This window comes from Mytilus californianus, unplaced genomic scaffold (genome assembly GCF_021869535.1).
Source record: "Mytilus californianus isolate M0D057914Y unplaced genomic scaffold, xbMytCali1.0.p SCAF_3, whole genome shotgun sequence".
NCBI classification, from domain to species: Eukaryota; Metazoa; Mollusca; class Bivalvia; order Mytilida; family Mytilidae; genus Mytilus; species Mytilus californianus.
In genome coordinates, this window is record NW_026262679.1 from 39,235,692 (window position 1) to 39,260,415 (window position 24,724).

Consider the following 24,724-nt stretch of genomic DNA (forward strand, 5'->3'; position numbering starts at 1 on the left):
TATCGAAGAGAAAAACATTCAGCACACTGTGAATGTGCACATTAATGGGATTGAAACTATCCACTGAAAAACATTACTTCTTCGAACAGCATCGTGTACAATGCGCAAAACAATATCTGATATTCCTGCACGAGGTTTCTCTAACGATTTTAATGTTTTTTAAAAATATCTTTCTGGTTAAGACTGTTACTCATATTCGACAACAGTGAGAAATTTGCACGTTCCGAAACAAATTATCGTACAAACTCAAGTAAAGACAAAACGTATAAATAGTTCATAACTTGATATCGACACAGATGGATGACTTGAAACTAGAATCTATGACAAGCGTGATGATGTCAACTTTCCAATTGTCAACTGCCTATTTCGGTAGAATCCTTACAATATCCCCACAAATATTTTATAAAATTAATACTCCTTAGTGAACAAATATGATTATTCTCTATATTTAGATATTGAAAAGGGTGTAGATTCATTGACGACACACTGTGACAATAATTCTACCAGACTGATCGAAATTAAAGAAATGGTCCTTACTTTGTCACAAGGAGTGACTGGCTTAACCGAAACAGTACGAAATCTCAAGGAAAGTTCGTTTGGAAGAACAGTTGCAAATGGCAAGATATTGGAAGCTATAAAAAAAGATCTTGAAAATGTTTCAGTTTGTTCAACAGTTTGTAAAAACACAGATTGTTTGACTACTGATGAATGCATATCCTCAGTAGTATCAGTGACATCTCGTTCTTCAAATGATTTGGAAACATGTACACCCCATGAAACAAACACAACTGGCGATAAATATATCCGTCATATAGAAAGAAATGCTTCTAACGACGATAATTTAGAAGTTAAAACTCAATCAGAAAAACAGGCCATTCAGGATGACAGTATATCAGTATCCGTTATTAAAGAAATAAAATGTCAAAATGACACACTTGAAGTGAATGATAGAAAGTTAGGGCAAGAGAGTAAAGTTGTCCCAATTAAAAATCCAAAAGCTAAACTGTGTAGAAACGATTTCGGTTATAAAAGTTTGTCAACAGAAAGGCTATATGACAACCGCGTAAGTTTCCATAGTAAATGGTCATGCTTCGCGGGTACAAATTGTTTTCCTGTAGCTGGTTTCCATACAGATGTTCCATTTGGAACTAATATAAAACAACACCATTCGAGTTCCCATGATACAAGACCAAAATTAAAAGCACACATAAACAGGTAAATTTTAAAGAAGTATGGTCACTTTCTTTTGTATTTGTTTCACACACATTAGAGTCAACTTTATTACCTGATAAATCTAATGCAACTTTCTTATGCGAAATTTTTCATGGTGTTCTTTAAAAAATTATCATTTAGGCATTTCATATTCCGGAACCATAATGGGTTAAATTGACCTAGAAAGATATTATTACACAGATTCGCTTATTGTAAAAAAATGTTTTTGTTTTGTTTGACTTGCCCTTACTATTAATGTTAAGGGATTCATACTCATGTATTGCCTAAATCTATCAAATTTGTAGTTTCTTAACGTCGAAAGACAACTCTAAAGAATGTCGGGAAATTTGAATCTCGGTCCTTTTCTGAAATAAATTCTTTAAAAACCTTCGATTTTGCACCCTTTAACACCATCATACCACATGAAAATTGAATACCCGTCGAAAAGAAATAAAAGAGGGACGAAAGATACCAGAGGGACAGTCAAACTCATAGATCGAAAACAAACTGACAACGCCATGGCCAAAAATAAAAAGACAAACAGACAAATAATAGTACAGATGACACAACATAGAAAACTAAAGACTAAGCAACACGAACCCCACCAAAAAATGGGGGTGATCTCAGGTGCTCCGGAAGGGTAAGCAGATCCTGCTCCACATGTGACACCCGTCGAGTTGCTCATGTTATTACAAATCCGGTAGATGGTCTAATTCGGTAAGTCACATTCGTGAAAAGGGAAGGGTATTGTAGTTACGACATAAGGAACATATCCGATATCATTTGTGAAACGGTTATTCCATAACGGTTAACCAACTCGTGATGGCGTCCGTAAAATTTACGAAGGGATGATTTCAACTTCACCATTTGGAACTCTTTGTTTAATAGCTTCCTTGTGAGCAGCAATCCTCTATCAAGGAAATGATGATAGGAAATACAAGCCCGGGAATATCGTATCAATTGGGAGATATATACTATGTATGCCGGCGCTACTGGAATGTTGCTACATAGAAATAGAAAATTCACAATTGGGAAGCTGAACTCATCTCTTTTTTCTTTGTTTTCAACCGACCCTCATTGTCAATTTCTAGATGTAAGTCAAGATATGAGGCAGACTCGTTCAACATAGTCACCAAATTTTGTATTATTTAGTGAGAGAACATCATCTATATAGCGGAATGTAAAGTTAAAGGATATTGCTAACTTTTTATCTTTTCTTCCTAAGAAGTTCCTGTATGAAGTCAGCCTCGTGATAATAAAGAAACAAGTCGGCAAGAAGAGGGGCACAATTGGTTCCCATTGAAATTCCGACAGTCTGTTGAAAAACGCGTCCTCCAAACGTAACAAATATGTTGTTAATCAAGAAATCAAGCATCTTGATAATGTCAGTTTCAGAGAATTTTTTGTTTGAATCAGAGTGATTCTTTACAAAGTAGGATTTATCCCTCCCCAAGACCAGATACTAGGATCTACGTTCGCCATTTTTTTTAATGAAACAAAGTAATACCAACTCTTTCAATTTGTCTTTTAGTTTGGAATGGGGAATACTTGTGTAAAGTGTAGAAAAGTCAAATGTTTTAATATTATTGCAAGATGAGAGAGTCTTAGATTGTATGTACTCTAAAAGATCTTTGGAATTTTTCAATATCCACATCTGATTCACGCCACCTCTAGAATAGGCAGTTTCACAATAACTTTGGATCCCGGCTTTGATTGCTGATAAAATAGATGTTAATAATTTAGAAAGAGGTTTCGTGGAGCACTTGGAAGACCAAGCAATATACCGTTGTTTGTAAGGACACTTATGTAGTTTAGGTATCCAATACAGTGATGGAAGATCCAGTTCTTCATCTTTGGTTGAAATTCCAAAGGAACATAGAACAGACCTATGATTATCCAGGATTTCCTCTTTGGTAAGTGTCGTGAGGGTATATGTTGAGTTTCCAAGTGAATTGTCAATACCTAATTCATTTATCAAGCAGTTTATGTAATGATATTTACACACAAAAACGAAGTTGTTTGGGGCTTTATCTGCGGGGACAACAACATATTTGTCATGGAGGTAATCTGCAATACCTCTCTTCATGAAAAGAATACCATACGCTTCAAATATATTGTATTGGGATACAATGAAATAATAAATAATGTTATATAGAAACACATTTCGTTGCGACATCGTAGAACATGTGATCAGTATGCTCGTTGACATAAAAAGGAAAACAATGCTTCATAATTTCATGAGTCAGAAGCGCTTTTTTGGATTTATCTTCCTCTACAACGCTCTAAGCCGAATATTCGGAAGCAAATAATGTATATGAACCGAAACATTTGAAGATCTTTATGATAAAAAAGAACCTAAAAATAAGGCAAAATCCATTTAAGGTCAACTTTTTAGGCAAGTTGTCGACACTGTCATGGCAACCAACTGTGTGCCTCTCCTTGTCGACTTTTTTTAATTTTCATATGAGTTGGAGATCCTTCAGATACTTGTAAAAAAACAAGATCAAAGAAGATTGATGATGTTCTCTCCATTAACAAACTTTGCTGATTAGATACCAATGATATATCCTCATGAACTAGAGATTAATGAAACAACAGACCCAGCTTACTCCGTCTACTTTTTAGACTTATATCTCGAATATGACTCCAACGGTCATCTCAGTTCCAGATTCAATGAAAAACGAGACGATTTCCATTTTGAAATTACAAATTTTTCTCATCTTAGAAGCGATATACCAAATTCACCCGCTTTTGGAGTATACTTTCCCCAACCCATAAGATATTTAAGAGCTTGCAGCTACTACTCAGACCTTGTAAAATTTCATCGGTGTCAGGGTTTTGTCAAAGAACGTCTTGTTCTTTTTCTCACTTATATTTTAGAAAGGTACTTTGTGTCCTTTTTTGTCGTTTTGTGCTTCGTGCCGATTTCATGAATCAGACCATTTCCAACTGATTTTTACAGTATGTTCTTATAATGTACTATTACACCACTGCCCCAGGTCATGAAAGGGTTGAGCGCTCACAAACATGTCTAATCCCGCCACATTCTTTATGTGTCTGACCGAAGCCAGGAGCTTGCAATTCAGTGGTTGTCGTTGGCTGCTATTTGTTGTTTCTGTTTTTCGTTTATCGTTTTGTCATAAAATAGCCCGTTGGTTTTTTTGTTTGGATTGTTTCATATTTTGTCTTGTCAAGGCCTTTTATAGCTAATTATATGGTTTGAGTTTTCCAATTGTTGAAGGCCGTACGGGGACCTATAAATGCTTATATCCACGTTATTTGGATTCTGTTCGATAACTGACTCATTGACCAATCATACCACATTTCCTTATTTTATATTGAGGTCTATCGTCATTTTGTAGCCTTAAATTTGATTTTAAAGAATAAAACATTTAATCTTTTATCAAATTGGCAAATATGCAAAAAATTGTATTAACAAAAATACCAAACTCCAAGGAAAATTAAAAAGGGGGGAAGTCAAATTAACCTGACAAAACAAAACGCTGGATTTGTCAACCAACGGGACGGTTTATATGTTCTCAATTACCTAATTTTGAAAGTTAATCAAAGTTTTTGTCAGAAAAATTATAATCCGTCAAACTGAGGATAGCCCGGAATAGCTCTTGATAGTTATCAAAGGTACCAGGATTATAATTTAATACGCCAGACGCGCCGTTTTGTCTACATAAGACACATCAGTGACGCTCAGATCAAAATAGTTATAAAGCCAAACAGGTACAAAGTTGAAGAGCATTGAGGACCCAAAATTCCAAAAAGTTGTGCCAAATACGGCTAAGGTAATATATTCCTGGGATAAGAAAATCCTTAGTTTTTCGAAAAATTCAAAGTTTTGTAACAGGAAATTTATAAAAATGTCCATATAATTGATATTCATGTCAACACCAAAGTGCTGACCCACGATAGCCAACAACATATATTTGCTAAACGATACCCAAAAGAAATAAAAAAGAATAGATAAATTCATCCAAGGTCAACTTTGCCTGAGGGTGTTGACACCGCAGTATCAAAAAAATCCCTTAATTTATCAACGGTCATTTTAGTATTCGTGGCATTTAGCATTCAACATAGGTGAAAAATGTAATAGTTTTTGAGCTTCTAGTAAATATAATGTGTTCAAATATCTCAAATAAATATTTGAAATTCACAACAGGTTGAGTGGTAATAGAAGACGAAGGAATACAAGTTTCCTAAATGTAGACTCTGCAGATGAATCTGATTCTATTACGGGTATGTATATGCATTTTTATGGTATTATTGCATTGCTGTATCAATATTGTTTTAACCATATCGATCTTTCAGAACATAATGTACTAAATAAGAATCCTAAATGCTATTTCAATGAATCTGAAGTGGGGTTTTAACATAACATAATGCATATTATTCAAAAATAAGTCCATGGGAAAGACACAATTTGACCTGCACAGATAGTCACACTGTCTCACACTAATTTTTGCTAGGGATAATTAGAACCTCTTTTAGTACAAAATGGTCAATCTTGTTAACTGGTTTTTAAAATTCCTGCAGTGAGCTTTGTCCGTGTCGAAGCACTTATACATAATGCGCGACAAGTGGTATCAGAATAACGAATTTATAAATGTCAATTACCATTTATCTTGAAATATAATTTTTGTTAGTAATATATAACAGGCTTTCTCTGTCACTATCACAAGCCGAGGAAGGACAACAAACAATATTGCCAAACGAAACAAATCGAAAAGACTACAAACTTTCAAAAAACATTACAATCAAAACTAGAGATTAAGCACCACGAATGCTACCCAAAATCACTAGAGTGTCTGTTGATAAAAACGTTCACTAAACAGTAATATGTTCTAATAAAAAGAAAAATCATCATTATGTAAATATTATCTTGAGATAATGTGTGTGCATCAGTATTACAAACTGCAATTTATCGTGAAAAGTACCATTTCAATGGTGCAAAATAGCGACAGTAGCTACTAAGTGGTTGATATTCTAGGGAATTAACAGTGGAATATGCACAGGTGCAGGCTCAGTTTAGTAACCCACTTAAAGAAACAATTGAATGAAATGAAATAATATACAAGTATATCTTACTATTAAATTAGCTATGGATACTACTGGTCAACCAAAGACCACACCTGATTGGCTGAAACATTACCATCTTGTCTGTGAACATGGTAAGTGGAAGATAAAGATTATATTTTATGCACTTTACGTTGAATTGTGTTTTAATTTAAAGCTTCCAATTACTAGTTACAGATTTAATTTTGTTGGTTTTGTTCTGTTGAATTGAATTTTCGTTTATTATTTTCTTGGTTGATACATCATCTTTGTAATGGACAAAAGAGAATATAAGAAAAAGAGAAAATTATTTTATAATACTTTCAGCTAATTGTAGACTACAGACAGGAACAGTAAGGCGTAGCTCAGGACGTTATGTTACATTGGTATTAGATATATCTGAACGTATGAAAGGCCATAATTTTGAAATAATGAAAAAAGCAGCAGTTGAGTACATTGAAGGTACTGTACCAAAAAAGTGTTCTCAAGTTTGAGAGGAAAATGATATTTCGTTGATATGATTTAATGTTAGACCGCAAAATTATCTCAAAACTATAGAAAACAGTTTGATATCTTAAAGAAAATTTGATAAATATCATGGTTCATTTCTTACATTAACGTTTCTCTTATTTTTCATTAAAACTTGCTCTCTCAGTATGTACCTTTCTTAGCAATAATTTAACAGCACTAATCGTCCATTTATGCATCATTCACGTTCTCGCTAAATAATTAAATTTCATTCAGTAGAAAAAGAGTAAGACGAAATCACGGGGGGTGGGGATCAAATCAGTCGAAAAGCTTCTTTGCAAGGAAAAATAACGATCAAAAGACATTCAAATTCAACAATGTCATGAAATGTTAAATGTACTTGGAAATAAGATTAAATCACACATTACTCTTTTGTAGTCATCGGCCTATGTATTATGATTTTTAACGTTCAGACTTCAATAGATTTCTTGTTTTTATATTATTATTTGCCTCAAACGTTTCGTTTACTATAACACACACAGTAAAATGTTATTGGATGCTATTGTACAGTGATCACGCCATTGTTAAATTCTCATGAAATGAATGAACAGGTATTGCAACTGCTTGACTAGTGACGAAAGCATTATAAATCTGTATCCGGTGAACAATAGCCCTTTTTATTATGAGAATGCAAACTTAAAATGAGTATATATATATATTACATTCATTACATGTAATGCGCAAAAAATATCAAACCTGAGTTTTCGAGACATCAAAAATGAAACTTTTGAACAAAATACCTACCGTTTATTATTGATACTAAACTTGTAGTAACCCAAAATAAATGGTTTATTGTATCGATTGGTTGGGACCTCAGGATTATATTTATATTTTGTGCTTTGAAAATTAGAATGCAAATTGATTCTTAACTCAGAATGCTAGTGGTCTCGACCTGCATAATTAGGTCCAAATACTAGTAGTCGTTATTATACAACTCTGTATTTCAATACATGTGCTACTGAACAAAAATTGTTTACTCACATTGTTGTCAATATAGTGGAATTTTATGCTACTGTCATACAAGTGTGCGGTTAAGCAAGCTGTAAAACCAGGTTTAATCCACCATTTTTTTACATAATGAAATACCTGTACCAAGTAAGGAATATGACAGTTGTTTTCCATTCATTTGATGTGTTTGAGCTTTTGATTTTAACGTTACGCACGCTGTTCCTACAACCCATAGGATTTAAAAAAGAATCTTCGACATTTCTTCCGCAAAACAAAAAAAAAAATGTTAGCAAACACTAACCACTATAAAACAAATTCAGTATATGTTTTCAATAATGTTCTTATAGCTCTTGGTCATATGCTTAGTAATATCTAGTATATTTGAGGATTAAAACAACAAAGCTATATGTGAAAAAACGGATGTCCAACGTTACATTTTTGAACAACTGTTTTAGCTCTTATGTATAGTGATCCTATTTCTTATTCTCTGATCTTCCTGAAACTTGGCGAGAACAACGACATGTGTCGGTTCTATGAGACTATGAAGTCATTATTTTGTCAAATTTCATTTGACTCGGCGGCTGCATATTAAGCATGAATAAGAAAAATGTCCAACGACGTTTTTCGTTGACTCAACGACTGAAAGTGTATTTTATAAGTAGATATAGCCGAAAATGTCTAAAAATGGTAAGATAATAATAACATCTACCAATAGTACAAATATTTGCCTCATTGTTCGTGAGTTCAAATATTGTAGATTCTATAAAATCTTATCTTTACAGACGTTTTTCAAGCGGTAGTCATTTTGTCCAAGTTGATATTTCATTTGTCAAAGCAATTAATGCGGGTTTTTCACTCGAAATTTCAATAAGTTATTTATAATTTATAAAAACAGAAGTTAGATACACGAGGAGTACACAATGCCTAGATTTGTTTTTTATTAACTACATGCTTGGGTCTGAAAGGAGTAAAATGCTACGAAACATAACAAAACGGTAGTAATTTTGTCCAAACGTGTGAAAACGTCGAAAAATCCAAAAAATGCTCTTATTTCCGACGTTGCATGTGCTAAATTTGTTTCAATTTAATGTTCCTGATAATAAAAACAAATCGTGTGGTGAAATTTGGAAAAAGATATTGAAGGCTGTCGAAAAAAATAATAGTGCATATTGACAAACTCGGAACATAGATTCGACACAGATTAAATTTTGATATTCTATAACCATTTTTAGCATTTAGTGATTTATTGTTGCTAGAGGCAAATGCTTTATTCAGAATGCGAATGATATGTACAACCTTTGCAAAGACAATTTGGAGACACCAAGACAGTCCTCTATATGTTAAAGGTGAATTTTTCGTTATGTTGCGGAAGTACCCTGAAATAGATATAGATCATTTAAAGTCGCCCCTTCAGTAAGGTACATTCACCAAATTAAAAGTACAAGTACTCGAAAAGTTTTAGTTCGCGACTTGTCCTGCTACTCATGTTATAACTGTCGTACTGAAACTAATTCATGTACTAGCGAAGCCGGACCTTGTCGTCAAAATAAACTTCTGCATGAAACGGAGGTAACTAAAAGACTAATTGCAAACATCGACGAAAACATTTTTTTACCCTTGATTAATTTGAAATGAATTGTACTTTCCTTGACACACAATTTGTGTCAAGGAAATGGGACGTCAAAGAGTGTTTTCTGAAATTTTGACGTTGATTAATAAAATTTGTTAGTTTCATTCGTTTTTTTATATGTTATGGGTTGATTTACTTGCAGAGTGTCGGATATATTTACATTGGGGTTGAATCAAGATATGGAAAATTTACAATGACGTATGATATGCACCATAAAATTATAGCAGCCTGTGATTAAAGTTTTGTGCTTCTAAAAATGTTTTAATTTATTTAATGAAAACTGTATATTTAATAATTCCGTCCTATTTTGCCTTCCTACATTATTGACGACAATACAGCATTTTAAGGGGAATTAAGGGTAAACATTGTTAATCGATTTCTACAACTTGAGGTAATTCATGGTAAAAATACATCACAAAAATAACAGAGACAGAATCAACCCATAACATATAAAAAAACGAATGAAACTAACAAATTTTTTTAATCAACGTCAAAATTTCAGAAAACACTCTTTGACGTCCCATTTTTGGTGTAACGTCGTGTTGTAGGAACATCGTGCACAACGTTTTTGCCATTTGATAAGGGACTTTCTGTTTTGAATTTCCTTGAAGTTCGGTATTTTTGTTATTTATTTTCTACTAAGCAAAAAGAACAGTAGTGACATGGTTTACATGCAATATCTTTTGAATGTTTTCATATCACAAGAATGATTTTGTCATTCTACTTTAAAACTACGACAATTCATTGTATGGGCAGACTGTTCTTCCATGGGACGAACATTTTTCAACCTTTATCCAGAAAAAAACTTATTTTTCAACGATTAATAGAAAAAGAGAACTTTTCTTAATTAATGATGTTTTTATTTTTTTCACCAGTTTTCAATAGAAACTCTTTTCAATTCCCTTTTTTCCCCCAATTTCGAATTTAACAATTTATTCAGAATAAAAATGCCTTGTAACTCCTTAAAAAGATGAACGGTTAGTGTTTAATAACAAAGGAATAAATTCAAAAAAGCAATCCTTGTTTGATGTTGCTTATCATTTTGTCTTATTGAATTATTCAGGAAGCAACAAGACTATAATTCTTCAATTCTAAAGGAATTTAACTCAATGCTTTACATCAAATATTTATCTCGACTATTTTTTTTTTCAGACGTATAGTATTGCGAAGCGTAACAGCTGTGAGAACAAGCATGTATTATGATAAAAATGTTAAATATCCAAGACATGTTTATTATGTGGGAATATTAAAAGTAAAATGACAATTGTTACACTTTATGAGTTATTCGGAATAAAGGGTAGAGAAAAAAAGGGCAATACATGTTCAAATCTAGTTAACCATGTAAAACATACGGAATCAGATAAAAACAAACATAAACAAATCTGAGGGAATTGCAGCACGGACCCAAAACTGATAATTAAAAGTAAAAAATTTAAAATTTACCATTTTACATGTACGTTAATGTGATCCTTTTAGGTGTAAAACAAGTCAGTCTAACAATGGGGATGGAAGAGAATATTGGTTTAGCTGTTTTTGGCGGACACAACCAACTCATTCATGAATGTACCGATGATTTGGACCTTGTTTTGGAATCTATAGGTATGTATTATTGAATTATGATATATAATCTGCTTGTAATAGTTTCCTTCAAGTAATGATATAATTGTTTCATACCAACCTTTCAAGGTGCTACATTCACCACATTAAACACAATGATCGTTTATTGTAGACAACTGTCACTGGCATTATATTGTAAATATAACGTAAAATTAAGAATAGATCAGTTTAATGATTTTAAATGAAAAAGCTGTCACAGCAAAAATAAGAGAATAAGTCGATGTGATATGATTACCAGTAAGACAAAAATTCCCTGACTACCAAAGGTCGAAGGAGGTAAATGACTGTTATAGTTGTAGAAATCAGAAAGAAAGAATTTACATTACATTTAGCCATAACACGTTTATTTTGATAAAAGTTGAAGAGACCACCATGGACTGTATTGTTTCTGCCAGCGTCCAGAAATAAAGTTCGACGCCAAAAAATCTGAAACTTCACAAATAAGGTCTGGTATATTTTAAAAAATCTTCTGTATGAAAAAAGAAGATTTTGTATGAGTACCGTCAGAGACCAAATAACGTAGAAGCTATATACTATAGGTCACTGTATACGGCCTCCAACAATAATAAAAACCCAAACCTCATAGCAAGCTATACAAGGCCCCGACATAACAAATGTAAAACAATTCAAACGAGAAAACTAAGTGTGTTCGTTTTAACAAAGCACATCCTGATACTCTCTCACATGTCATGAACACGACATCTATCCTTAGTTCTGGTTGATAAATAAACTAGACTTGTACAAGCAGAACCAAATACAATGAAAGTTCCAACTATGTACTGGCTTCCGAAGCTGCACAAAACTCCTTACAAATATAGATTTATTTCGTCTTCAAGCCATTGTTCCACTACTAAACTATCTATTCTACTTACTAGTACACTTGGTACAATCAAAAACCTGGTAATAAATTGTTCAAATAAGGCCTTTGAAAATAGTGGAATTAATTACTTTTGGAGTGTCAAAAATTCGTTGGAAGTACTTGATAAATTGCATGCTAAAATTGGTGATTTCGAATCTGTTCAAAGTTTTGATTTTTCTACCTTATATTCCACGCTGCCTCATAATCTTATTAAGAAAAAATTCACACACCTGATTAAATGGGCATTTAAAAAGTCGGAATGCAAATATATATGTTCAAACTCTTTTAGGTCATTTTTTAGTAACAACAAACAAAAGAACTATGTCAATTGGACCTGCTTTGATACTATAACTGCCCTTAAATTTTTACTAGATAACATTTTTGTTCGCTACGGAGATTCCGTATATCGTCAGGTCATCGGAATTCCCATGGAGACTAACTGTGCACCACTTATTGCGAACCTGTTTCTGTATTGTTATGAGTTACAATTTATGACTAAAGTCAGCAAAGACCCATCGAAACAACATCTGATTCAAAAATTTAATAACACTTTTAGATATTTAGATGATATATTGGCTCTCAATAATGTCGACTTCAGTATGTACACTTAAGAGATTTATCCAGCCGAACTGAATTTAAATAACTTATAATACTTACAATTAACACTGCCCTTTCCTGGATCTTGATATCTTTATCTTTAACGGGAAGCTTAATTCCAAAATTTATGATAAAAGAGAGAGATGATTTTTCATTTCCTATTGTTAATTATCCATTTTTAGATGGTGACGTTCCCTTGTCGCCATCTTATGGTGTTTATATATCTCAACTTGTTCGATTCGCTCGTGTATGTAACAACGTATTTGATTTCAACGAAAGAAATCTCTGTATTACTGAAAAATTATTACACCAGGGTTTTCGATATCACAAACTAGTCAAAACATTTACTAAATTTTATCATCGGTACATGGACATCAATCGTAAATATAAATCAACATGCAGACATCTTATACGTTCAGGTATTTCACATTCAATATTCTATGGTAATATTCTTTACAAAGCACAAAATGTCGGCATTCACCTCAAAATCTAACCAAACCTTTAAACAGACTTATTCGGAAAGGATATAGTTACGATACTGTTGTCAAGTCATTAAGGATTGCATATTTTGGTATTAATATTGATTCACTCATAGGGTCTTTGCATCGGAAATAAACACATTTATTCTAAAATGAGTTGTTGGCATGATACGGGTTATGTTCTTCTAATCTATTTTATGATGGTATGATACTAAACCCCTAACGGGAGGGATTGTACTTGATATTCATATGACGAAGACATAATCTTTCAATCAGTTTAATTGAGGTCTGGAGCTGGCATGTCAGTAACTGCTAGTAGTCCTTTGTTCATTTATGTATCATTGTCATTTTACTTAGTTTCTTTCGTTACCTATTCTGACATCGGACTCGGACTTCTTTTAAACTGAGTTTTACTGTGCGTATTGCTATGTGTTTCTTTATTCTACATTGGCTAGAGGTATAGGGGAGGGTTGAGATCTCACAAAACATGTTTAAACCCGCCGCATTTTTGCACCTGTCCTAAGTCAGGAGTCTCTGGCCTTTGTTAGTCTTGTATGTTTTTTTAATTTTAGTTCATTTATATGATTTGGAGTTTAGTTTGACGTCCATTTTCACTGAACCAGTACACAATTTTATTTAGGGGCCAGCTGCGGATCACCTCCGGGTGCGGGATTTTCTGGCTGCGTTGAAGACCCATTGGTGGCCTTCGGCTGTTGTCTGCTCTTTGGTCGGGTTGTTGTCTCTTTGACATATTCCCCATTTTCATTCTCAATTTTATTGTAGTTGTTCATGTAAACTCGTTTGGAACAGACAGTGAGAAAGTTTTGCCGTTGACAGAACATATAACAGTTTTATTATTTGAAACTTTTTCAACTAAATCCAGAAAGTTAGCTAAGTTCTGGTGGTCATATAGACTGAACTTGTAGTTTTGTTTTATGTTAAGTCGTTTGGAAAAGATCGTTCGAATGTTTTCCCTTGAGAGTTGACAGAACATTTTGTTTACAACAAAACACGGAAAAAAAATTTGCACGGAAGAGTACGGAGACACCTATGTGCACTTCTGGTGAAAAGGTTCTCTTTATCTGTAGATGTCTCTTAATATATAATTCTAATGCAATGTTTATATAACAATTTTTTCATTGGCTACAATTTACCGTCAACGCCACGGTTGACATGTCGTAACTAAGTAGTGAGCCGCAAACTAAACGAAATGTTCAATTACTACAATATGATCAAAAATTGAACAACACCGACCTCAAAAACGGCGTTTTGATGTGGTATTATCCAAACCTGAAGCGTAGAAGCAACGTAATAACTTTCAGTTTGAAAGTTTACATTGGTATGACCGGACTTTTAGCCATTTACATTTTTTCAAGCTTTAATGATTATTTCTTTTGGTAATGCATTATAATCGGAATAACAGTACTGTAGCTGAAGAGTTGTCGCCGTCAATTGGGATATAACATAATATATAAATAACATTGCTGAAATGCATTTGTTGCATGTGTTTAAATTTGGGGAACTTTTTCTAAATTGCAGAGCAGCCATATCACCTTACCATGAAGACAGCCATTTCAATAGGATTATACATGTCCCTGAAATAAAAATGCAAATATGCCATTCCTAAGTCGCATAAACAATTTGTCCACATATAGGTGAATTGTACTTGTGGTTTGCCTTCTGTTCTGGTCTGCTCTGAAAACTGTCGGCTTTTTCAGTTTGAAAATTAGAAACGTAACCGTAGTATATAGTTGCTATATAAAATAACGAGAAATCGTAAAAATACAAGATTCAAAATAGAGTTAAAGAGATTGTTTATGATTTGTCCGAATATAGAGAAACACCTTGCAGGCTGAATTTTTAGGTTAAATAACTTTTATCTCACATGCCTTCTTATGTTTTCTGCCAAATTCTGTTAAAACATGACGACTTTATCCTTCCCATTTCTTTAATAGACAAATTTTAAGCATTATGCCTTAGAATTACATAATAATTTGTAAATACCCGTCTAAGGAAAAAGTTTTAGATCCAAGACGGAAAAGACTGGATTATCCGCAAATTTGATATAATTTATATTTTTTATCTTCAACTAAGGGAGGTTATTTCATCAAAAGGGCCAAAGTCACGTGGTGCAAATCATGCATATGAATAAAGTACCTAGGATTTTGCCATATGGTTTAGAAATTATCAAGATCTTTTATAATAAGCTAAGTTGAATCCAACAGGTAAACTTCAGACAAGCGGCTCTGCATCCGCATTAGGAGGGTTGTTGATGGGTATGGCTGGTGTAATGACAGGTAAATACAGCTACAAATAGTAAAGTAATATTAGTGTTATAAGAAAAGAAAAGAAAAATAATTATTGAGAATCTTTACATTAAGCATAATTTGAAATGATATACAACAAAAAATCACATATTTTTGTTCAGTTTCTAATACATTGAAATTGCTTATCAAAATATTCAAAAAATAAAATTCCAACTTCCTTGTAGGTTTATGATGAATTTGGCTATAGCTATTCTTTTTATGTCACTTTTGGTCATAAGCTCCTCACGTAATATTGAAGTTATACATCATTGGCTTTCATATTTTTGTTAGTTTCATTAAAATGGAACATACTAAAGAAATGATAAATCCATACGGTAATTTACCTTTAGATATATTTATTCTGAAAAGTTACTTTTATATCAATATCTGATATACCAGTGTCATATGTGAAGTTTACAGATGTTGACCGTTATCTTCACTACGAAATGCAAAACTACGTCCTATTTCTTGGTATGACAATTGTGCTTTGTACTCTTTAAAACAGAAGGCTTTCAATTGTTTTATACAGGTCCGTTCGGAGGCATCGGAGATTTTCCGCTTCAAGGACATATTATCATCTTTTCGGATGGTGGATCGGAAGGAAACACATCTTCTTTCTCTCAAGCAAGCAGTGGAATTGATTTAAATTCTTTACTAAACAGTGGTGGTTTAAGTTTGTCAATTTCCAGTACTGGAATTAGCATGGGGTCTTTACTTGATGACATTGATATATGTGTAAGATACTTTTTTATTTATTTACCTCGATGGTAAGTAAATTGATTTTGTGTACTAATATTTTATATTGAATGTTAGTAAATGAGAGAGCAAACCGGAAGATGACTTAATAAGTTCGGGTAAAATTTTTTAACGTCGGTTCATTCATTATGACGTCGGTGATATGTCCAGGTCAAAGTTATTAAGACGGGTCAACGTATTTGACGTCACAAAGTCATCTTATGCAATTTTACTAAGAGCTTAACAGAGTGATACAGACATTGGGACGACCAATAGTATAACACATTTCAACATATTTGATTTGATTTACCGGGTATCAAAGAATATCAATATATTTTGACTTTTATTTTTTCATATACTTGGGATGTTTTACTACATGCCTTATGCAGGATCAAAAGCACAGATCATACCTTAACGTTCCGTCAAACCTGTATGCAAAGGTCACACTCGGGACAAGCTAAAACCGACCTTTTAATTGAGGTTAAAAATGAATAGGTATTAATGCAGCGGGACAATAAGAGGACACCATGACAAGGCAGGCTTTCGTTTAATAGAGGTGACCTTAAATGTAGGTTTGACTGTATAGTTACTTCACACAAAACAGTGAAGTATTTGGAAAATAACATAACGTGTCACGATCTGTGTTTAAAAATTAAGAAACACGTTTCAATCAGTTGCTTTTTCACTTGATTTTTATAAACTACTTGATACAAACGCTCAACATTTTCGTGGTACTATTTTTTGTGGTTTTAGGGAAAAAGGTTAATTTATTGTTGTGGATTTGCCAAAAACTGCATCCAAGCCAATAGAAAATCTTCACTTCGTTGAATTTAGATTCGTGGTTTCCTATGTCCACGAAAATTGATATCCCACGAATAATGATGAATCCACAGTATTCATATTTTTTGCCGGACTAATTTTGTATCGTTAATTCTATTTCAAAAAGTGAGTTGATGTCGTATAATCATATCCATTATATATTTTGTTATCTACCCATACAACTTTTATCATAGAACAACTGATAATTGTACCACCAATTTACCTCAAACAATAACTTGTATTAGTAAATTGTCAGTATTTATTTAGTTTCCTATCACTTAGTGAAAATGTTCAGTTTGCAAAACAAAGCTCCATTGGGATACAATGCATGACCTTCGACATATGAGACTTGTATACACATGTTGCGCATCTAAATATTACTCTGTTTTTTTATAAATCGTATATCATAAGGTATAAATAAGCGTTTAGAATATAGTAAAGTGCTCTCGCGATCGACCAATGAAATTGTGGGATTTGGTGTTTCTTAATTGTGATACCTTTACGTCTATCATATAAAAGCATCAAGACTTTTGAAAATGAACTTGCGTACGTACAAAACCATGCCTTGGGACTACTTATGTTATATCTTAGAATCTTATTAGGAATATCGCATCTCCTATCTGAGACAGAATATCAAAACAAACTAATATGATTCAATGATGTAAAGATTAACCAGCATGAAATCCGTTATTTATTCGAAACTTTTTGTTTTGCCAAGATATCAGTTATCATTTATGACATTAATACGAAAGCGTTGCCTGTTAACCCTGTATAAATCAAGTAATGTTTTGTTTGAAATATCTGCGATCTGCGATCTGGAATGGCTGCCAAGGACAAAAACATTATTTTCTATACATTTCAAACATTCGTTAGTCTGGTTTACAAAATTATAAGCCTGGTATCTTTGATCAGATTTTCTATAAAAGACTGGTAATAACTGTCCTTTCCTAGATTTAGATATTTCAGTTTCACACGGGACACTCTACACTAAAATTTACGACAAAAGGGACGATTTTTCGTTCCCTTTTATTAATTTTCCTTTTTAGACGGTGATGTTCCTTGGCACCATCTTACGGTGTTTATATATCACAACTCGTTCGGTATGCTCGTATCTGCTGTGAGGTTTTGGATTTCACTGAACGTAATCTTTGTATTACTGGTAAATTATTAAGTCAGGGATTTCGTTACCACAAATTACTTAAAACCTTTACTAAATTCTTCCATAAATATAAAGATTTGGTTTTGAAGTTTGGTTGAAGGCCGTACGGTGACCTATAGTTGTTAATTTCTGTGTCATTTGGTCTCTGGTGGAGAGTTGTCTCATTGGCAGTCATACCACATCTTCTTATTAACCGGATTTCCGAAGGAAAAATCGGTTCTTGATTTGGGGATGTACGGCGGGCGGGCGGGCGGGCGGCTGGCGGGCGGGCGATCGGGCAGCTGCCAAACAGTGTCCATGCATTTAACTCATGAACCGTTCAACCAAAGCTTTCAAATTTTAATATGTTGTTACTGATGACAAAATGGAGGTTAAGTTCGATATTGACGATTTTCACTTTCATCGTTCAGGAGTTATGGTTATTGAAAGATTGAAAAATAGTGTTTCCAGTCGTGTCCGTGGTTTAACTCATGGACCGTTCAACCAAAGCTTTTCAAATTTTAATATGTTGTTACTGATGACAAAATGGAGGTCAAGTTCAATATTGATGACTGTCACTTTCCCCGTTCAGCAGTTATGGTCCTTGTGATATTGAAAAATGTCAGGACACAAATAAATGTTAAAAAATCCGGTTTGCTGTCACTGTGACAGTCAGCCTCTTGTTTTTATATTAAAATCGATATTATATTAAAACTTTTTCATCGATTTTTCAACTCTATTAAACTAATTAATATACACATGTGTATTTAGGATTACGCTGGAACAAAAAGTGTCATCGACAAGACAGTCAAAAGTCAAACAAAAGTATTCTATGTTCCGGTCGGAAATAATCAGAAGAACGCTGTAAGTATCAGTCAATTGTCACGTTTGTTAAAGAACTGTAGTGAAATGCAAAACACATGGTAAAATCGAATAATTCATGAAACGAACTTGCTTTGAAAATATGTTTAAAATTTTGAATCTTTTATCATATACCCATAAAATTTTTTGTTCAAATTGAGGTTTAGGCTTGAAAAAAATAATTCAAGAGGTAAATGAGTTTAATAGGTACATCAGGCCTCTATTTCCTAAACAAAATCTCAAACGTGAAATAGGAAAGCAGGATATATATAAATCCATTGGAAGCTTTAAAACAAAAAAACCTGCCAAAAATAGCCATCATCAGTATAGGTGTTATTGCCCTTTAAGATGATTTTTACCCATTTTTGCATTTTTTTAAACTGTTATCAGCAAAAGTGATCAACAAGAAAGATCTCCAAATATGTATACATAGCCTAAATCATAAGTCGACTGCTTATGGGAGTTATTACCCATTTTTTGGTATTTTGTGAAACAACTATATATGATCAACAAGACATGTACATGGTCAACAACAAAAAAGATTTTAGTCATGAATTATATTCTAGTCTACAATGTTGGCCATAGTTGAGGATGCACATAGAGTCAGTTGAGCGACACAGGCTCTGTTGAGTCTCTAGTTGCTTTCACTACTTAGAAAGTGCGCTCACAAAATATAACGGGAAAGTAAGATAAACATACACAAAAGCGGATTAATCTTCAAAAGGACTATCGTCTTGAATATGCATGAAATATTTGCCACTGGACGTTAAGCAACCAACGATCAATCAATCAATCACAACGACTATAAGGAGTATTCAAAACCATAGACGTTTTCCTTTTTTGTTTTACTATTTATTGTTTTATATCTTAGTAACTCTATAAACATGATTCAGAAAAAAGACATACACAAGATATGTCACATTGTTACAATTTTAAAATTACAGACTACACGAAAATTAAATCTGAATATTATATTTAGATGTTAAATAACCCCTTGTTCTGAATAAGAACAATTTTAAGTACAGTATAAAAAATCACGTGGAATAAAAATGAATAAAAGAAATATAAAATATGATAACTTTTTAAAAGTACAGTTATCAGCAGGAGCTACTGACGCTTCTATCGATTTGTCTTGCTGCTCAGTTTTCCGTGAAGTATTTTGAAATTTTGAAATCTGTACTTTTCGACTTCTGACTTGATAAAATGGTGTTTTCTGTCTTTTCTTAAAAAAAATTGAAAAGCCTTCTAAGTATCGTCATCTTTTTATCTATCAAACAAAGAACTATAAAGAGTTAGCTGTTTTCGCAATGTACTGCAAATTTAGAAGAAAAAACATTTTGAAATAGAAATATTTTATGAACACATGACTTGTATGACTACCCACTGACTTAGAAAATGCATAATTTATCATTTATATAAATATTTTAGATATTGGAACGTGTAGTGAAAGAAACGAATGGTAAAATGATACAAACCAGTGAAATGTATCGTTTAGTAAGAATGACTCAAGTCATTGTACGTAAAGTATTAAAATAAAATGTTGAAATACCATAGGTACTATTTTATTAAGGAATAAAACAATATAAAGGAGTAATTTTTAAACCAGCGTGAAGAAATGTTGAAAAGAATTTATGACGAAAACAAAATAGATACTTTTTTCTGCATCGCCATTCTTCAATCACTATGTCTTATATTTTGAATGTGTGGTATCGCCTATTCTAAACGAGCAGATCCCTATTACATTTGCTGGTTGGCCTTTTTTTATAGACATATACACAAATGTATATATAGATATACAGACATATATAGATATACAAACATGAAATTGAACAATATTTCAGGAAAAAAATATTTAAACCAAAGCTAAACGCCTAATTTAAGAATTACCGATCTTAACGATAATTACGAAACGCCAGATCTTCCTCTACGACTCCTGGTCAGTCCCTACAGAAGGATGAAAGCGCTAGAGAAAGAATACTCTTTTTTCTATAATATATTTTCATGAATATATTATTCTGTGCATTAGAACATTTTTCCATTCGTATATATATAAATATATGTATATTGATGAAGGTAGTTTACTAATGTCTATTAAAATATTGTCAAGACAACAGAAAATCAAAACGATTTTTATTCCATATTATATTAAGTTTACATGGGGTGATTTAGCATACACATACACATTTTTTGTTGTTAAATTATCTGTCTTATTCTTGCAGATGCTAGCTACAAACATAGCTTCCGATATTATGTATTCAGCGGACCAGAGCAAAGAATGTATAAACAAGAAAATAAAAGAGAGATCACGTTTCGATGATCCATATGTAAGATTTTAAAAATTTCTTTCAAAAACGTTTAGTGAAATATGAATGCAAAGGAAATAAGGGACGCTAGAAAACAAAATACTCAATATACAATAAAGATAATTAATATGAAAATACGGAGCTTTGATATGATTGCGAATGAGATAACTATCCATAAAGAGTAAAGGCTAAAAGATTTGGTTTACTAACTCATAATTTTGGCCCTCAAAATCTGATTTATTTTTTACTGCGATAATGTTGTGAACATTTGATGAAAACATATGTTAAATTGTTTTAGTGACGTCATAAATGTAGGTGAATTTCGTAAAACCTATTTTTTTGGCAGAATTCAGCAATATTTATAACAGTTTTCTGAAAATTAACAGTGGCGCCACCTTCGCCCACAAATAGTTTTGCTGAAATAATCCTTATATACCATATTTTTTTATTTTTCAACCATAATTTCAATAGGCCAGGGGTGGCACCACATATGAAATCAAGAAAAAAGGTCGAAAACGTTAGCAAATTTCTACAAAATGGACGTAAATAAATGTTTTTCCTTTTTCAGGCTAATATATTTTTTAAATATGAAGAAGATAAATAATGTTTCTTAATATACTTTCAAATACAATTAGCAATTTATACATATAAGATTTTACTTAAACAATTGAAGTTAAAAACAAAACACCTTTACAGGGACGTTTGTTGGTGTTCCTGACTCAACTCCTTTGTAACATTTGTTTATAAAATGTTTCAATGTCTTTTCACCTTCAAAATCTCAACTGTTGTAAACTCCAAATTCAATGAACTGAAATGTGAGACATGCTGAATAAAAATTACATAAATAAAAGGACATGTGAGTTGTATATCAATTATTCAACAAACAAACGATACAACACGATACAACACGAACAAACTACATATGCGATACTAGATTAGAAGTTTAAATAACATATGGGGATAAAAACCGCGAAAAATAATCAAAGGATCATTTCATTAGAAATAGTACTATAGAAATTTCATGATCTTAAATTGAGAAATCGTGTGAAGTCATTTTTGTGGGGCACAATATTATGGGTATCAGTAAATTTCATCTGAACATATGCAAAGAAAAATTAATACCCTGAAAATTTTTTAATTCATTTTTTAAATTTTCTTTTTGACCTTTTGTCCTTTTTCTGCATTTATATAGAACGACTGCCTAGATATCGTACAGGAATTCATTAATCCATTAATCATGGAAAAGAAACGGGGTAACTTTACTGAACTTACCTGTCGATCTTTACAACTCGGTGATAGAGTACGTCGTGGTCCTGACTGGAGCCATGGGAATCAGGATAGTCATATGGCTGGAACAGTCGTGGGACAACAATCGCATGGTTCGTTAATAATCTTTTATTGTTATATTTCTATATATAAATGTACAACTACACTATACATGTCAATAACTTATGACTTGAAATGTATAATATTGTAACTCATATGAATCATACATGTACTATTTATGAAAATGCATGTTACTAATGTAGCCTTAAAATGAATATCAATGATGATATGTTAAATTTTGGTAATCAAAGATATTCACTTTATATGCATATGCATTTAAATTAATCATATTATCTATTTTACAACACAAGAAATTAAATGTTTGCATAAAACGACTGGATCAATATCATGATTTGCATTAAAGCAAATTAAATAGTGTTAATTCGGTGTTTAGTAATGTCACATTATTTGTCTAGCCTTGTTCATTACATCAAATATCTCTCTCTCTCATTCTCTCTCTCTCTCTCTCATATAACGGCGGTACACCTTTCAAGTAAATAGATCAGAGCATGATACCACGACCATATTTGGAGAGTTGACCATATAGTGAACATTTTATATACGTCAATAAAATCTGCACCATGCATATTAATAGTTTATACACACATTTGAAGATAAGAGTTGTATCATAAAGTCTAAAACAAAACTCATCAAAGACACAGGGTCAATAATTTTATACGCCAGACGTACGTTTCGTCTACATAAAACCTTCATTATTCTTGTTCTTATTCTTATTTACAATTTATCAGGCCTTCACTGATTTTGATTATGTGAATAGACATGTTTAACACTATATATGAAGACATCCACGCATATTCTGTTATAAAGACTTTTCAAACGACGTTTGTCTAATTTTCAGGTGTAATCAGAGTTAAATGGGACAGTGGTGATACCAATATCTACATGCAATGTGACGAAACTAATACATACGATCTTAGGAAGGTAGATGAACCTAGAATACTGGTGGATGAGATGATAGCTGTTGGTTGTAGAGTTGTTAGAGGTACGTAAATAATACATTAGTAAGTCAAAACAAAGTAAAGTTTTGGTTTCTTAAGTTGTGCTATTGTAAGGAACTTAAGTAAAACTTTTCTTCATTTATATCTAAATATTTTCGCCTTGTTGGAGGTTTGGTGTCATGGCAAATCCTTGGTAGTCATTGTCAAGTTTATATACTTTCCTAGATATAATATTCATATAGCGAGCATTTCTCAATTTTCGAAGACAAAAAAATTGTAGATGCCTTCTGGAGTTTTTTGTTTTAGTTTTTTTTTGTTTCGTTTTGCATTTGCATTTGTTTTTGTTTTTGTTTTTAGTTTGGTTTTCTTTTTTTCTTTTGTTATTTATGTATTTTGTATTTTTGGTTGAAACACATTAGTGTCATTCACGTTTATCTCACATCAAATTTATGCATAACAAATATAGATGTTTTCAAAAAGCAGCAGTCATCAATGAGGGGAAAACGTTAGAAAAAAAATTTGTTATAGACACATTAAATTATAATTGTAACCACATGCATTTTTCATACACTATATCGAACAATTCTGTAACATTCAGTATTTTGTATTCTAAAGCGATATACAACATTATGAAAATGACACTTTATAAATTTGGAGCGTCCGAAGTGCTGTTCTGGATTTACCTTACTCAGAAACGATAATTTTAATGATAACATGAACAGTGTTTACCATGTTTCTCGTGTAATTGTTTAGTATTATTGTTATCCTTTATATTATAGGACATGATTGGAAGTTTGGTGATACTGATGGTGGACATGGAAGTGTAGGGACAGTTATAAATGTGAAACAGGAGGGGAAAGTTGTGGTGAGTCTGTAGTTCTCGGACATGTATTTTTCAGGTTATAAAGATCAATGGAATATATATTTTTATGATACCAATTACAATAATCATTGGAATACATGTAGTTAAATTTCTTTATCGACTTTTTTCGTCATTAACTATATTTTGTAAAACATTAGTACGTAATCTGGGGGAATGCAGTTGAACGTGAAATTTTTAACCCCGCAACATTCTGTATGTGCCTGTCTCAAGTCAGGGGTTTGCAATTAAGTGGTTGTCGTTTGTTGCTGTATATCATATTTGTTTTTTAGTTTATTGTTTTATACATAACTATATATAAATCAGGCCTTCGCAGTTCTCGAAGGGTGCTCCGAATAATGGAGGAATCTACCAGTACATACATACAAGGTCGTCCTTTTTCTCGTTGGAAATATTTAACATTTGTCTTTTCTGTGCCTTTTAACATAGCCTTGTATGCGGTATGGAATTTGAGGATTGTCGA

General features: G+C 32.5%; 1 protein-coding gene across 1 annotated transcript in view; it reads left to right on the forward strand.

Moving 5' to 3' along the window:
• Positions 1-24,724, forward strand: part of LOC127734545 (uncharacterized) — a 37,926-nt gene that overhangs the window by 7,793 nt on the left and 5,409 nt on the right. The window contains exons 5-17 of the mRNA XM_052244473.1: positions 453-1,215; positions 5,384-5,460; positions 6,321-6,392; positions 6,604-6,738; positions 10,859-10,981; positions 15,160-15,231; positions 15,770-15,975; positions 18,704-18,796; positions 20,222-20,308; positions 21,013-21,117; positions 22,289-22,475; positions 23,282-23,425; positions 24,161-24,246. Of these exons, the coding sequence (XP_052100433.1) occupies positions 453-1,215; positions 5,384-5,460; positions 6,321-6,392; positions 6,604-6,738; positions 10,859-10,981; positions 15,160-15,231; positions 15,770-15,975; positions 18,704-18,796; positions 20,222-20,308; positions 21,013-21,117; positions 22,289-22,475; positions 23,282-23,425; positions 24,161-24,246 (2,150 nt within the window). The remainder of the gene's footprint in view (positions 1-452; positions 1,216-5,383; positions 5,461-6,320; positions 6,393-6,603; positions 6,739-10,858; positions 10,982-15,159; positions 15,232-15,769; positions 15,976-18,703; positions 18,797-20,221; positions 20,309-21,012; positions 21,118-22,288; positions 22,476-23,281; positions 23,426-24,160; positions 24,247-24,724) is intronic.